The sequence below is a fragment of the Oncorhynchus mykiss genome, chromosome 17 (genome assembly GCF_013265735.2).
Source record: "Oncorhynchus mykiss isolate Arlee chromosome 17, USDA_OmykA_1.1, whole genome shotgun sequence".
NCBI lineage: Eukaryota > Metazoa > Chordata > Actinopteri > Salmoniformes > Salmonidae > Oncorhynchus > Oncorhynchus mykiss.
This window is the reverse complement of record NC_048581.1, coordinates 5,510,932-5,528,420: the sequence shown is the minus strand read 5'-3', so window position 1 is coordinate 5,528,420 and position 17,489 is coordinate 5,510,932. Positions and strand designations below refer to the sequence as shown.

The window sequence follows — 17,489 nt, the reverse complement described above, 5'->3', positions numbered from 1 at the left end:
TGTATTCAGCATTTCACTGTAAGGTCTACTACACCTGTTGTATTCAGCACTTCACTGTAAGGTCTACTACACCTGTTGTATTCAGCATTTCATTGTAAGGTCTACTACACCTGTTGTATTCAGCATTTCACTGTGAGGTCTACTACACCTGTTGTATTCGGCATTTCATTGTAAGGTCTACTACACCTGTTGTATTCAGCATTTCACTGTGAGGTCTACTACACCTGTTGTATTCAGCATTTCACTGTGAGGTCTACTACACCTGTTGTATTCAGCATTTCATTGTAAGGTCTACTACACCTGTTGTATTCAGTATTTCACTGTAAGGTCTACTACACCTGTTGTATTCAGTATTTCACTGTAAGGTCTACTACACCTGTTGTATTCAGCATTTCACTGTGAGGTCTACTACACCTGTTGTATTCAGCATTTCACTGTAAGGTCTACTACACCTGTTGTAGTCAGCATTTCACTGTAAGGTCTACTACACCTGTTGTATTCAGCATTTCACTGTGAGGTCTACTACACCTGTTGTATTCAGCATTTCATTGTAAGGTCTACTACACCTGTTGTATTCAGTATTTCACTGTAAGGGCTACTACACCTGTTGTATTCAGTATTTCACTGTAAGGTCTACTACACCTGTTGTATTCGGCATTTCACTGTGAGGTCTACTACACCTGTTGTATTCAGCATTTCATTGTAAGGTCTACTACACCTGTTGTATTCAGCATTTCACTGTGAGGTCTACTACACCTGTTGTATTCAGCATTTCATTGTAAGGTCTACTACACCTGTTGTATTCAGCATTTCACTGTGAGGTCTACTACACCTGTTGTATTCAGCATTTCATTGTAAGGTCTACTACACCTGTTGTATTCAGCATTTCATTGTAAGGTCTACTACACCTGTTGTATTCAGCATTTCACTGTAAGGTCTACTACACCTGTTGTATTCAGTATTTCACTGTAAGGTCTACTACACCTGTTGTATTCAGCATTTCACTGTGAGGTCTACTACACCTGTTGTATTCGGCATTTCACTGTGAGGTCTACTACACCTGTTGTATTCGGCGCATGTGACAAATAAGATTTGATTGGAGTAAATCCAGGATCTCTGCAACATCTCTTTTATTTGTTGTTTAAGATTAACATTTAAAAATGAGTATTTTGTTTTGACTGCGACACAAAAGGATAATCTCTCACCTTAATAACACAGAACACGTGATCTCACGATCGCTCTCCCGAAGAGTCTTACTACAGTAAAGCTATCAATTCTTCCACTCTAGGTGGGGACACTTCAAGGCTGAAAAGGGGACACTGTTTGGTTGATTTATGATTAGAGAGAAAGAAATATATCGAATTATTTAGAGATGCGTATGGAAAAGTGTATGGAAATGCTTTTGTGGTTATGGTGACACCCGTGTTTCATGACCTGACGTAAAAGATCCCAGAATGTTCCATAAAGTTTATTTCTCTCACATTTTGTGCACAAATTAGTTTACATCTCTGTTAGTGAGCATTTGGTCCTTTTCCAAGATAATCCAATTCACCTGACAGGTGTGTCATATCAAGAAGCTGATTAAACTGGTGCAGCTTGTGCTGGGGGACAATACGGGGCCACTCTAAAATGTGCAGTTTTGTCACACAACACAATGCCACAGATGTCTCAAGTTTTGAGGGAGCACGCAATTGGCATGCGGACTTGCCGGAATGTCCACCAGAGCTGTTTTACGGAAAATGTAATGTTCATTTCTCTACCATAAGCCGCCTCCAATGTTGTTTTAGAGAATTTGTCAGTACGGCCAACTGGCCTAACAACTGCAGACCATGTGTAACCATGCCAACCCAGGACCTCCACATTCGGGATTGTCTGAGACCGGCCACCTGGACAGCTGATGAAACTGAGGAGTATTTCTGTCTGTAATAAAGCCCTTTTGTGGGGAAAAACTCATTCTGATTGGCTAGGCCTGGCTCCCCGTGGGTGGGCCTATGCCCTCTCAGGGCCGAGGGCCACCCATGGCTGCGCCCCTGCCCATAGATCAGGCCCTAATACATGTATTTCAACTGAGTTCCTTATCTGAACTGTAACTAAGTTTAATAGTTGAAATTGTTGCAAATTGCATTTGTATTTTTTGTTCAGTATAGACAGACAGGGCATCATTGTATCTGTCTCATTATGGCGTCTGTGAGAGCATGGGCAGAGCCATTGAGGCCATCTTCATTTTGAATTAGTTGGTCTTCCACTACTTCTATGACTTGGTAAACAAACTGAAAGGGTACATACTGCCCCCCTAGAGGGTTTGAACAGGTACACTGGCAGTAAGGAAGTATAATTCATTGGCTGATCCCTCTTGATGACCTGGATGGAATCATGTGGTCCTTCCTTAACCAATAGGAAGTCCCATCCAGTTGACTACTTCAAAAGTCCTCAATGACAATGGCGCTGCCCATGCTAAAACAGACCATCTCTATGAGAATAGCCAATGCTAAAACAGACTATGAGAATAGCTCATGCTAAAACAGACTTTTGGCCACTAGAGTCCTCTATCTATCTCTATGAGAATAGCCCATGCTAAGACAGAGTTTTGGCCACTAGAGTCCTCTATCTATCTCTATGAGAATAGCATTGAGGGTTGTTGGTAAGAATGACGTCACTACACTAATTAGGACAGGGAATTGGAGCAACAACAAACTCTGATCTCATCGATAGAAAAGTGTATGGAACTAAACCTGTATTTGGCGTTCCGTGAAGTGTCTTAGAATTTAGGAAGCAACCTTTAGCCAATATACTTTGAGTATAAACCCTTCAATGTTGTTCAGAATATGATTTGGATATTTTCAAAATGTAAAATGAAAGAATAAAACAGCTGAATAGAATTTGCATTTTGTTGATTCTAACGTTCAAACCTCTTGAATTTGATTTGTAATTGCAAATTAATTTCATATGATATACGATTTGGATTTTGCTAAATGTATTGGATTTGATATATATATATATATATATACCTTGAGAACTCTTGAATTTAAGTTGTTTCAATGCTTAATTTGTGCAGTGGTCATCAAGCTAAAGGTGTATGAAAATGTGATGACTGATATTTTTATGAGTAAAAAATAAAATAGCCTTAAAGTATCACTCGTAATCATTCAACACAGTTTCCTTTGTATGTCTTTATATCAATTATTATTTAATTAATAAAATGAAAATAAAACGTTTCATCAACTGCGTTACCAACTCCAGTTAGCAGATGGCGATATCCGCATTTAATGAGATGTTGCTAATGTGACGTATAATCTAGTGGACGGAACGCTTCTTCACCAACATGGCTATTGATTCAATCACCTCGGTAGCCTACATAAAACAGATACATTAAAGCGCTTTAGACGTTTCAGTTAGTTTAAAACACATTTATGTCGTATCTAGTTACCCTTAATTTCTATATTTATGTTTTTGTTAGCCATCTAGATGGGTGGTTAAATTACCAGTAGCCTAGAAGCTAATTAATGATAGCTAGCTAACGTTACCTCGCTAACATCCTCGACCATGAGCTCACCAAGCTACACCCCACCTGCTAAAGAAGAGGGGGTCTGCTGGACGGAGAAAGAAGCCCCCGTGAAAGAGGAGGAGAAAGAGGAGGCTGTCACGGTTAAACAAGAAGTAGAGGGTGAGGCTTTTACAGTTAAACAAGAAGTAGAGGGTGAGGCTTTTACAGTTAAACAAGAAGTAGGGGGTGAGGCTTTTACAGTTAAACAAGAAGTAGAGGGTGAAGCTGTTGGAGTGAAAGAAGAGGAGGTGGATGTTACTGTGGAGGAAGAGAAACAAGACGGTGCCGCTTTGGGAGTGAAAGAGGAGGAATTGACTGTCACAGTGAAAGAAGAAGATATTTTCAGAGTGAAAGAGGAGGATGCCGTCTTTGGAGTGAAGGAGGAGGGGGAGATTACTGTCACATGGGAGGAGGAGGAAGAGATTGGAGATATAATTAACACCAGTGAGTACCGTCTCAAAAACAGAAGTACAAACTATGCAGTTGTTAAACTATTGTGTGGTTTTACTGAAGTTATATACTTGAATATGTTCTTCTGTACTGTAGAAATGGTTAAAGCTACACTGTCAGATAGTGTACACCATCAAACAGAGGGCCGTTAACAATGGGTCAATGCATCCTATGACATTGATCAAAATACTGTAGTCCTCATTATCTGTTATTATGGAGCTCTGCTCAGCCTGTAAACATGACATTATCTATTATCATAGAGCTCTGCTCAGCCTATAAACATGACATTATCTATTATTATAGAGCTCTGCTCAGCCTATAAACATGGCATTATCTATTATAATAGAGCTATGCTCAGCCTATAAACATGACATTATCTATTATTATAGAGCTCTGCTCAGCCTGTAAACATGACATTATATATTATTATAGAGCTCTGCTCAGCCTATAAACATGGCATTATCTATTATAATAGAGCTCTGCTCAGCCTGGAGACATGACATTATCTATTATAATAGAGCTCTGCTCAGCCTGTAAACATGGCATTATCTATTATTATAGAGCTATGCTCAGCCTGTAAACATGACATTATATATTATTATAGAGCTCTGCTCATTCCATGAAAGCAGATTATATTTGAAGCTCTACATTATTATTATTATTATTATAGTAGCCACCAAGTTTTTCTTTAAATGAGGAATCATTTCTGGTTTAAACCTCATAGGTGGACAGTTTTATCATGTGCTGGTTTCATTCTGGTCTCTGATTAGTAGTTAATTAAATGCTATTTTTGTCTTTAGCAGGAGAGAGACCAGACACTCACTCTGACAGCAGGAAGAGTCCTTCAGGGGAACCAGACACAGAGACGCCCAAACCAGCGAGACCACACCACTGCTCCCAGTGTGGAAAGAGTTTTACTAAGTTACGGAATCTAAAAGAGCACGAGAGGACACACACAGGAGAAAAGCCTTTCCAATGCTCCCAGTGTGGAAAGAGTTTTACCGTGTTAACTAACCTGAAAAGGCATGAGAGAATACACACTGGAGAAAAGCCTTACCAATGTTCCCAATGTGAAAAGAGTTTTACCGTGTTAGTTAACCTGAAAAGACATGAGAGAATACACACAGGAGAAAAGCCTTACCAATGTTCTCTGTGTGGCAAGAGTTTTACCCAGTTAAGGTCCCTGAAAAGGCATGAGAGAGTACACTCTGGAGAGAAGCCTTATCAATGTTCCCATTGTGGAAGGAGTTTTAGGTCGTCTGCAAACATGAAGGAGCATGAGAGGACACACACAGGAGAAAAGCCTTTCCAATGCTCACATTGTGGAAAGAGTTTTACCCATCTAGTGAGCCTGAAAAGACATGAGAGAATGCACACAGGGGAAATGCCCTACCAATGCTCCCATTGTGGAAAGAGTTTTTCCCAATCAGCAAAACTGAAAAGACATAAGAGAATGCACACTGGAGAGAAGCCTTTCAAATGCTCCCATTGTGGAAAGAGTTTTACCCAATCAGGGGGCCTGAAAAAGCATGAGATAAAGAAGAAGCTATGTTCTTTATGTTCTTGACTGAGAATGTGTTTTTGTGAATGACAACTTCAGTAAAACCTAATAAAAATATCTTTGTTGTTTTTTTTACAATTTCAATACTTTAATTGAATACAGAGTACCTCTGTTTTTAAGTATACGTTCTCTGTGGATGGAGTGGAGCATTAAATATAGAGTCCTGGACAGAGTCTTGTCCATCAGTCGCTGTGGATGGAGGGGAACATTAAATATAGAGTCCTGGACAGAGTCGTGTCCATCATTCGCTGTGGATGGAGTGGAACATTAAATATAGAGTCCTGGACACAGTCTTGTCCATCAGTCGCTGTGGATGGAGGGGAACATTAAATATAGAGTCCTGGACAGAGTCTTGTCCATCAGTTGCTGTGGATGGAGGGGAACATTAAATATAGAGTCCTGGACAGAGTCTTGTCCATCAGTCGCTGTGGATGAAGTGGAACATTAAATATAGAGTCCTGGACAGAGTCTTGTCCATCAGTCGCTGTGGATGGAGGGGAACATTAAGTATAGAGTCCTGGACAGAGTCGTGTCCATCATTCGCTGTGGATGGAGTGGAACATTAAATATAGAGTCCTGGACAGAGTCTTGTCCATCAGTCGCTGTGGATGGAGGGGAACATTAAATATAGAGTCCTGGACAGAGTCTTGTCCATCAGTCGCTGTGGATGGAGTGGAGCCGAGACACAGCTCCTTGATATGTTGCCTGATCTCCTCTTCAGCTGTGAAATAATCGTTTTATAATGTACATTAAACTAGACTTGAGGTTTCACAGTTTATCTTTTGTCGTAGTGATAAACTTTGCCTTTAGGGTTGGTCGTTGACCAGCTCCATTATTGCAATAGAAATGACAAATTCTCTCTAACTTGATTAGAATTTCCACGACACTCTGCTCGGGTCACGAAAATCCATTTCATGAAGCTCCAGACGAATAGTTATTGTGCTGACGATGTTGCTTCCAGAGGCAGTTTGGAACTCGCTTCACCACTCGGCAGTCCCGTCCTGTGAGCTTGTGTGTCCTACCACTTGGTAGCTGAGCTGTTGTTGCTCCTAGACTTTTTCCAACTTCACGAGAACAGCACTTTCTGTTGACTGGGGGGCAACTCTAGCAGGGGAAGAAATTTGACGAACTGACTTGTTGGAAAGGTGAACATCGTATGACGGGTGCCACGTTGAAACTCACTGAGCTCTTCAGTAAGGCCATTCTGCCGCCCATGTTTGTCTATGGAGATTGCATGGCTGTGTGCTCGATTTTATACACCTGTCAGCAACGGGTGTGGATGCAATAGCAAAATACGCTCATTTGAAGGGGTGTCCACATACTTTTGTATATACAGTTGTAGCCGGGAAAATATTGGCACCCTTGCACTTTTTTCAAATAATACACAATTTCTTCCAGAAAACTGTTCAAATGAAAACATATTTTAGTGTCCACATAAGTATGTCTCCGGTTTGTAGTTGAACAAAACCGGAATAATTTACGAAGTGTTAGCTTATTACACAAAGACATCCTAAAATGGCCTAGAAAATATCAGTGGCACCTTCTAGAAGTAGTGAAAAATATTCTCCTTTACTTTGGAATTGAACCGACCTGTGGTGAGTTGCAGGTACCTGCAATATAACAATCACTCATTCAACCAGTTTGAATAGAGAAAGGGACTCATTCAACCAGTTTAAATAGAGAAAAGGACTCATTCAACCAGTTTGAATAGAGAAAGGGACTCATTCAACCAGTTTAAATAGAGGAAAGGACTCATTCAACCAGTTTGAATAGAGAAAAGGACTCATTCAACCAGTTTGAATAGAGAAAAGGACTCATTCAACCAGTTTGAATAGAGAAAATGACTCATTCAACCAGTTTGAATAGAGAAAAGGACTCATTCAACCAGTTTGAATAGAGAAAAGGACTCATTCAGCCAGTTTGAATAGAGAAAAGGACTCATTCAACCAGTTTGAATAGAGAAAAGGACTCATTCAACCAGTTTGAACAGAGAAAAGGACTCATTCAACCAGTTTAAATAGAGAAAAGGACTCATTCAGCCAGTTTGAATAGAGAAAAGGACTCATTCAACCAGTTTGAATAGAGAAAGGGACTCATTCAACCAGTTTGAACAGAGAAAAGGACTCATTCAACCAGTTTAAATAGAGAAAAGGACTCATTCAACCAGTTTGAATAGAGAAAAATCACTAATTCAACCAGTTTGAATAGAGAAAAGGACTCATTCAACCAGTTTGAATAGAGAAAAGGACTCATTCAACCAGTTTGAATAGAGAAAAGGACTCATTCAACCAGTTTGAATAGAGAAAGGGACTCATTCAACCAGTTTGAATAGAGAAAAGGACTCATTCAACCAGTTTGAATAGAGAAAAGGACTCATTCAACCAGTTTGAATAGAGAAAAGGACTCATTCAACCAGTTTGAATAGAGAAAAGGACTCATTCAACCAGTTTGAATAGAGAAAAATCACTCATTCAACCAGTTTGAATAGAGAAAAGGACTCATTCAACCAGTTTGAATAGAGAAAAGGACTCATTCAACCAGTTTGAATAGAGAAAAATCACTCATTCAACCAGTTTGAATAGAGAAAAATCACTCATTCAACCAGTTTGAATAGAGAAAAGGACTCCTTGATGTTCCTGTTTCCACCGTACGTAATGTTATCGAGATGTTTGAGGCCCGTGCCACTAGTCAACCTCCCTGGACGTGGCCGCAACAGAACACTTGATGAAAGATCGCAGCGAAGGATTGTTCCAATGGTGGAGAAAGCACCTCTCAACTTCCACACAGATTCAACCTTCAGACACAAGGTACGACAGTTTCAACTCACACCAACCCAATGAAAGGGGGTTATATGGAAGGAGACCCAAGAGGACCCCACTGCTGAGAGAGAGACATAAGAAAGCCGGACTGAAATTTGCCAAAACACACTTGATCATGCCAAAAATATTCCAGGGAGAATGTCCTGTGGACAGATGAGAGCAAATTAGAGCTTTATATGGTAAAGCTGAACATCTCTGTGTTTACAGAAAATAAAATGAAACATTCAAAGAGAATAACTCCTTCCCTACAGTCAAACACAGAGGTTCAGTGATGTTTTGGGGTTTCTTTACTGCCTCTGACACCGGGTGGCTTGAACATGTGCCTGGTATCGTGAAATCAGGAGAATCAGGAGAAACCAGTGTCAGAAAGCTGGGTCTCCGTCGAAGGTCATGGGTTTTCCAGCAGGACAATGACCCCCCCCCAAACACACTTCAGAAAGTTGGGTCTCCATCGAAGGTCATGGGGTCTTCCAGCAGGACAATGACCCCAACACACTTCAGAAAGCTGGGTCTCCGTCGAAGGTCATGGGGTCTTCCAGCAGGACAATGACCCCAACACACTTCAGAAAGCTGGGTCTCCGTCGAAGGTCATGGGGTCTTCCAGCAGGACAATGACCCCAACACACTTCAGAAAGCTGGGTCTCCGTCGAAGGTCATGGGGTCTTCCAGCAGGACAATGACCCCAACACACTTCAGAAAGCTGGGTCTCCGTCGAAGGTCATGGGGTCTTCCAGCAGGACAATGACCCCAAACACACTTCAGAAAGCTGGGTCTCCGTCGAAGGTCGTGGGGTCTTCCAGCAGGACAATGACCCCAAACACACTTCAGAAAGCTGGGTCTCCGTCGAAGGTCGTGGGGTCTTCCAGCAGGACAATGACCCCAAACACACTTCAGAAAGCTGGGTCTCCGTCGAAGGTCGTGGGGTCTTCCAGCAGGACAATGACCCCAAACACACTTCAGAAAGCTGGGTCTCCGTCGAAGGTCGTGGGGTCTTCCAGCAGGACAATGACCCCAAACACACTTCCGAAAGCTGGGTCTCCGTCGAAGGTCGTGGGGTCTTCCAGCAGGACAATGACCCCAAACACACTTCAGAAAGCTGGGTCTCCGTCGAAGGTCGTGGGGTCTTCCAGCAGGACAATGACCCCAAACACACTTCAGAAAGCTGGGTCTCCGTCGAAGGTCGTGGGGTCTTCCAGCAGGACAATGACCCCAAACACACTTCAGAAAGCTGGGTCTCCGTCGAAGGTCGTGGGTTCTTCCAGCAGGACAATGACCCCAAACACACTTCAGAAAGCTGGGTCTCCGTCGAAGGTCATGGGGTCTTCCAGCAGGACAATGACCCCAACACACTTCAGAAAGCTGGGTCTCCGTCGAAGGTCATGGGGTCTTCCAGCAGGACAATGACCCCAACACACTTCAGAAAGCACCCAGGAAGGGTTCAAGACAAAACGTTGGACTGTTCTGAAGTGGCCAGCAGTGAGTCCAGATGTAAATCCCATTGAAAACTTGTGGAGGGATCTGAAAACAGCAGTTAGAACAAGGATCCCTTCTAATCTGGGAGAACTGGAGCAGCTTGACCAAGAGGAGTGGGACCTAACTGACTGTACAGAGATACAGGAGGCTCATCAATGGTTAAAGGAACTACCAGTACAGAGATACAGGAAGCTCATCAATGGTTATAGGAACTACCAGTACAGAGATACAGGAAGATCATCGATGGTTAAAGGAACTACCAGTACAGAGATACAGGAAGCTCATCGATGGTTAAAGGAACTACCAGTACAGAGATACAGGAAGCTCATCGATGGTTAAAGGAACTACCAGTACAGAGATACAGGAAGCTCATCAATGGTTATAGGAACTACCAGTACAGAGATACAGGAAGCTCATCGATGGTTATAGGAACTACCAGTACAGAGATACAGGAAGCTCATCAATGGTTAAAGGAACTACCAGTACAGAGATACAGGAAGCTCATTGATGGTTATAGGAACTACCAGTACAGAGATACAGGAAGCTCATCGATGGTTATAGGAACTACCAGTACAGAGATACAGGAAGCTCATTGATGGCTAAAGGAACTACCAGTACAGAGATACAGGAAGCTCATCGATGGTTAAAGGAACTACCAGTACAGAGATACAGGAAGCTCATCGATGGTTAAAAGAACTACCAGTACAGAGATACAGGAAGCTCATCGATGGTTAAAGGAACTACCAGTACAGAGATACAGGAAGCTCATCGATGGTTAAAATAACTACCAGTACAGAGATACAGGAAGCTCATCGATGGTTATAGGAACTACCAGTACAGAGATACAGGAAGCTCATCGATGGTTAAAAGAACTACCAGTACAGAGATACAGGAAGCTCATCGATGGCTAAAGGAACTACCAGTACAGAGATACAGGAAGCTCATCGATGGTTAAAAGAACTACCAGTACAGAGATACAGGAAGCTCATCGATGGTTATAGGAACTACCAGTACAAAGATACAGGAAGCTCATCGATGATTAAAAGAACTACCAGTACAGAGATACAGGAAGCTCATCGATGGCTAAAGGAACTACCAGTACAGAGATACAGGAAGCTCATTGATGGTTATAGGAACTACCAGTACAGAGATACAGGAAGCACATCGATGGTTAAATGAACTACCAGTACAGAGATACAGGAAGCTCATCGATGGCTAAAGGCACTACCAGTACAGAGATACAGGAAGCTCATCGATGGCTAAAGGAAGCGCTTGATTGCAGTTAGGATGTGCTACCAAATATTAAACCTAGGGTGTCAATAATTTTGTAAAAATGTCTGTTTATTTTCTGATTTAAATGAATATATTAAGTTCGGAATCAAAAACAAAGGTTCTGTGGAGACCAAATACTTTGGACAATTTCAATTTATTTTTTGGGGGGGGGAAATTGTATTGGAAATCTGTAGGAGAACATAGGAAGGGCCGATGGGAAGACAGCAGTCACACACAGCGTGATGTTACAGCACCACTACACTGCATAGAGCCGATGGGAAGACAGCAGTCACACACAGCGTGATGTTACAGCCCCACTACACTGCATAGAGCCGATGGGAAGACAGCAGTCACACACAGCGTGATGTTACAGCCCCACTACACTGCATAGAGCCGATGGGAAGACAGCAGTCACACACAGCGTGATGTTACAGCCCCACTACACTGCATAGGGCCGATGGGAAGACAGCAGTCACACACAGCGTGATGTTACAGCCCCACTACACTGCATAGAGCCGATGGGAAGACAGCAGTCACACACAGCGTGATGTTACAGCCCCACTACACTGCATAGGGCCGATGGGAAGACAGCAGTCACACACAGCGTGATGTTACAGCCCCACTACACTGCATAGGGCCGATGGGAAGACAGCAGTCACACACAGCGTGATGTTACAGCACCACTACACTGCATAGGGCCGATGGGAAGACAGCAGTCACACACAGCGTGATGTTACAGCCCCACTACACTGCATAGGGCCGATGGGAAGACAGCAGTCACACACAGCGTGATGTTACAGCCCCACTACACTGCATAGGGCCGATGGGAAGACAGCAGTCACACACAGCGTGATGTTACAGCCCCACTACACTGCATAGGGCTGATGGGAAGACAGCAGTCACACACAGCATGATGTTAAAGGATAAGCAGTCTATTCTCTCTGCCATAATAAGCCAGTAGGTCCCAATCATACAGAAACACAACCATTAGCCTGAGCATTTCCCAATAGAAATGTACAACTATTACTGTAGAAAAACATACTATAGTGGGGGGACTTCATTATTCCTGCTGCCGTGGATATGGCTGTGACAATGCTGGAGGAAAAGGCCCCAAAAAAAACTATAGGGACAAAGCCTTCATAAAACAACACTGTTTCACAACGCATCAGTGACGTGGCAGGAGATGTACGGAAACATTTACCCCTCCGCATACAAGCCAGTGAATTCTATGCGTTACAGCTGGATGAGTCAACGGGCGTGGAGGGCCTGGCCTGGTATATGTCCGTTACAGCTGGATGAGTCAACGGGCGTGGAGGGCCTGGCCTGGTATATGTCCGTTACAGCTGGATGAGTCAACAGGCCTGGCACAGCTCCTGGTATATGTCCGTTACAGCTGGATGAGTCAATGGACGTGGAGGGCCTGGCCTGGTATATGTCCGTTACAGCTGGATGAGTCAACGGGCGTGGAGGGCCTGGCCTGGTATATGTCCGTTACAGCTGGATGAGTCAACGGGCGTGGAGGGCCTGGCCTGGTATATGTCCGTTACAGCTGGATGAGTCAACAGGCCTGGCACAGCTCCTGGTATATGTCCGTTACAGCTGGATGAGTCAACGGACGTGGCGGGCCTGGCCTGGTATATGTCTGTTACGTTTATGGGGGGTCAATTAAAGAAGACATCCTCTTCTGCAAACCACTGGAAACCAGGACAAAAGGAGAGGATATTTTAAAGTACTGGACAACTTTGTGACATCAAATGGACTTTCTACTTTTATACTCAGACAAGACAGAGATGCTTGTTCTAGGTCCCAAGAAACAAAGAGATCTTCTGTTGAATCTGACAATTAATCTTAATGGTTGTACAGTCGTCTCAAATAAAACTGTGAAGGAAACTCGGCGTTACTCTGGACCCTGATCTCTCTTTTGAAGAACATATCAAGACTGTTTCAAGGACAGCTTTTTTCCATCTACGTAACATTGCAAAAATCAGAAACTTTCTGTCCAAAAATGATGCAGAAAAATTAATCCATGCTTTTGTCACTTCTAGGTTAGACTACTGCAATGCTCTACTTTCCGGTTACCCGGATAAAGCACTAAATAAACTTCAGTTAGTGCTAAATACGGCTGCTAGAATCCTGACTAGAACCAAAAAATTTGATCATATTACTCCAGTGCTAGCCTCCCTACTCTGGCTTCCTGTCAAGGCAAGGGCTGATTTCAAGGTTTTACTGCTAACCTACAAAGCATTACATGGGCTTGCTCCTACCTATCTCTCTGATTTGGTCCTGCCGTACATACCTACACGTACGCTACGGTCACAAGACGCAGGCCTCCTAATAGTCTCTAGAATTTCTAAGCAAACAGCTGGAGGCAGGGCTTTCTCCTACAGAGCTCCATTTTTATGGAATGGTCTGCCTACCCATGTGAGAGACGCAAACTCAGTCTCAACCTTTAAGTCTTTACTGAAGACTCATCTCTTCAGTGGGTCATAAGGCTCTGGAGCAACGAACAGCCCTTGCTGTCTCTGCCTGGCCGGTTCCCCTCTTTCCACTGGGATTCTCTGCCTCTAGCCCTATTACAGGGGCTGAGTCACTGGCTTACTAGGGCTCTTTCATACCGTCCCTAGGAGGGGTGCGTCACTTGAGTGGGTTGAGTCACTGATGTGATCTTCCTGTCTGGTTTGGCGCCCCCCCTTGGGTTGTGCCGTGGCGGAGATCTTTGTGGGCTATACTCGGCCTTGTCTCAGGATGGTAAGTTGGTGGTTGAAGATATCCCTCTAGTGGTGTGGGGGCTGTGCTTTGGCAAAGTGGGTGGGGTTATATCCTTCCTGTTTGGCCCTGTCATCAGATGGGGCCACAGTGTCTCCTGACCCCTCCTGTCTCAGCCTCCAGTATTTATGCTGCAGTAGTTTATGTGTCGGGGGGCTAGGGTCAGTTTGTTATATCTGGAGTACTTATCCTGTCCTATCCGGTGTCCCTTGTGAATTTAAGTATGCTCTCTCTAATTCTCTCTTTCTTTCTCTCTCTCGGGGGACCTGAGCCCTAAGACCATGCCTCAGGACTACCTGGCATGATGACTCCTTGCTGTCCCCAGTCCACCTGGCCGTGCTGCTGCTCCAGTTTCAACTGTTCTGCCTGTGATTATTATTATTTGACCATGCTGGTCATTTATGAACATTTGAACATCTTGGCCATGTTCTGTTATAATCTCCACCTGGCACAGCCAGAAGAGGACTGGCCACCCCACATAGCCTGGTTCCTCTCTAGATTTCTTCCTAGGTTTTGGCCTTTCTAGGGAGTTTTTCCTAGCCACCGTGTTTCTACACCTGCATTGCTTGCTGTTTGGGGTTTTAGGCTGGGTTTCTGTACAGCACTTTGAGATATCAGCTGATGTACGAAGGGCTATATAAATACATTTGATTTGATTTGACTTTGGTGGTCAAGATGTGTTGGTATCTGTTCTGATGGCGCAAAAGCCATGACAGGGAGAGATAATGGAGTTGTAACGCACGTGCAAGAGGTTGCTCCCGACGCCACTTGGGTCCACTGCAGCATCCACCGAGAAGCTCTTGCTGCCAAGGGAATGGCTGACAGCATGAAAGACGTTTTGGACACTACAGTGAAAATGGTTAACTTTGTTAAAGCAAGGCCCCTGAACTCTCATGTATTTTCTGCACTATGTAATGCTTTTACAACAACAGAAGTGCACTGGTTATCAAGATGGAAAGTAAATGACACGTTATTTTTATTTTTTAATTGAGAGACGAGCTTAAAGTTTTCTTTACTGACCATAATTTTCACCTGTCTGACCCCTTGCATGATGACGAGTTTCTCACACGACTGGCCTATCTGGGTGATGTTTTTTCTCGCCCGAATGATCTGAATCTAGGATTACAGGGACTCTCCGCAACTATATTTAATGTGCGGGACAAAATTTAGGCTATGATTAAAATGTTAGAGCTCTTCTCTGTCTGCATAAACAGGGACAACACACAGATCGTTCCATTGTTGTATGATTTTTTTGTGTGCGAATGAACTCAAGCTTCCGGACAAATGTCAAATGTGATATAGCGAAGCACCTGAGTGAGATGGGTGCGCAATTACGCAGAGACTTTCCAAAACGGATGACACAAACAACTGGATTCGTTATCCCTTTCATACTCTGCCTCCAGTCCACTTACCAATATCTGAACAAGAGCCTCATCGAAATTGCAACAAGCTGTTCTGTGAAAATTGAATTTAAATCACAAGCCACTGCCAGATTTCTGCGCTCAGAGTATCCTGCCTTGGCAAATCGCGCTGTTAAGACACTGATGCCCTTTGCAACCACATACCTATGTGAGAGTGGGTTCTCGGCCCTCACTTGCATGAAAACTAAATACAGGCACAGACTGTGTGTGGATTTTTTTTTTAGGACTCTCTCCAATACAACCCAACATTGCAGAGTTATGTGCATCCTTTCAAGCACACCCTTCTCATTAACCTGTGGTGAGTTATTCACAATTTTCAATGAACAAAATAAGGTTTTATATGTAAGATGGTTAAATAAAGAACAAAATGATTGATTATTATAATATTATTATTTGTGCCCTGGTCCTATAAGAACTCTTTGTCACTTCCCACGAGCCGAGTTGTAAACAAAAACTCACACTCATTCTTATGTTTAATAAATGTATCATATAGTGTGTGTGTGGCAGGCTTACAGTGATGTAAAAACAACATTTGATAATGCTCTGACCGTGATGCGAGAGGGGTACGCAGCTGGAGGTTGAATGTTTGAAGGGGTACGGGACTATAAAAAGTTTGGGAACCACAGCTGTAGACCATGTTATTCTGTTGAATAAGCTGTCCTGATAGGGTAATATAGACCATGTTATTCTGTCCTGATAGGGTAATATAGACCATGTTATTCTGTCCTGATAGGGTAATATAGACCATGTTATTCTGTCCTGATAGGGTAATATAGACCATGTTATTCTGTTGAATAAGCTGTCCTGATAGGGTAATATAGACCATGTTATTCTGTCCTGATAGGGTAATATAGACCATGTTATTCTGTCCTGATAGGGTAATATAGACCATGTTATTCTGTCCTGATAGGGTAATATAGACCATGTTATTCTGTCCTGATAGGGTAATATAGACCATGTTATTCTGTCCTGATAGGGTAATATAGACCATGTTATTCTGTCCTGATAGGGTAATATAGACCATGTTATTCTGTCCTGATAGGGTAATATAGACCATGTTATTCTGTCCTGATAGGGTAATATAGACCATGTTATTCTGTTGAATAAGCTGTCCTGATAGGGTAATATAGACCATGTTATTCTGTCCTGATAGGGTAATATAGACCATGTTATTCTGTCCTGATAGGGTAATATAGACCATGTTATTCTGTTGAATAAGCTGTCCTGATAGGGTAATATAGACCATGTTATTCTGTCCTGATAGGGTAATATAGGCCATGGTATTCTGTCCTGATAGGGTAATATAGACCATGTTATTCTGTCCTGATAGGGTAATATAGACCATGTTATTCTGTCCTGATAGGGTAATATAGACCATGTTATTCTGTCCTGATAGGGTAATATAGACCATGTTATTCTGTCCTGATAGGGTAATATAGACCATGTTATTCTGTCCTGATAGGGTAATATAGACCATGTTATTCTGTCCTGATAGGGTAATATAGACCATGTTATTCTGTCCTGATAGGGTAATATAGACCATGTTATTCTGTTGAATAAGCTGTCCTGATAGGGTAATATAGACCATGTTATTCTGTCCTGATAGGGTAATATAGACCATGCTATTCTGTCCTGATAGGGTAATATAGACCATGTTATTCTGTCCTGATAGGGTAATATAGACCATGTTATTCTGTCCTGATAGGGTAATATAGACCATGTTATTCTGTCCTGATAGGGTAATATAGACCATGTTATTCTGTCCTGATAGGGTAATATAGACCATGTTATTCTGTCCTGATAGGGTAATATAGACCATGTTATTCTGTTGAATAAGCTGTCCTGATAGGGTAATATAGACCATGTTATTCTGTCCTGATAGGATAGTGTAGACCATGTTATTCTGTCCTGATAGGGTAATATAGACCATGTTATTCTGTCCTGATAGGGTAATATAGAACATGTTATTCTGTCCTGATAGGGTAATATAGACCATGTTATTCTGTCCTGATAGGGTAATATAGACCATGTTATTCTGTCCTGATAGGGTAATATAGACCATGTTATTCTGTCCTGATAGGGTAATGTAGACCATGTTATTCTGTCCTGATAGGGTAATATAGACCATGTTATTCTGTCCTGATAGGGTAATATAAACCATGTTATTCTGTCCTGATAGGGTA

At 42.6% G+C, this 17,489-nt stretch overlaps 2 protein-coding genes across 3 annotated transcripts in view; one reads left to right on the top strand and one right to left on the bottom strand.

Annotated features, from left to right (window-relative positions):
- Nucleotides 1-17,489, bottom strand: part of LOC110494908 (zinc finger protein 721) — a 317,665-nt gene that overhangs the window by 69,322 nt on the left and 230,854 nt on the right. The window lies entirely within an intron of this gene.
- Nucleotides 3,255-6,331, top strand: LOC118940012 (zinc finger protein 135-like). 2 transcript variants are annotated; one of them, XM_036947953.1, is made up of 2 exons: nt 3,255-3,988; nt 4,798-6,331. In XM_036947953.1, exons 1-2 carry the CDS (start codon nt 3,544-3,546, stop codon nt 5,559-5,561), a joined length of 1,209 nt encoding a protein of 402 aa, XP_036803848.1. In that variant the 5' UTR covers nt 3,255-3,543; the 3' UTR covers nt 5,562-6,331. The 2 variants fall into 2 exon arrangements, with proteins under 2 accessions (XP_036803848.1, XP_036803847.1); XM_036947952.1 differs by having other exon boundaries at nt 4,795-6,331.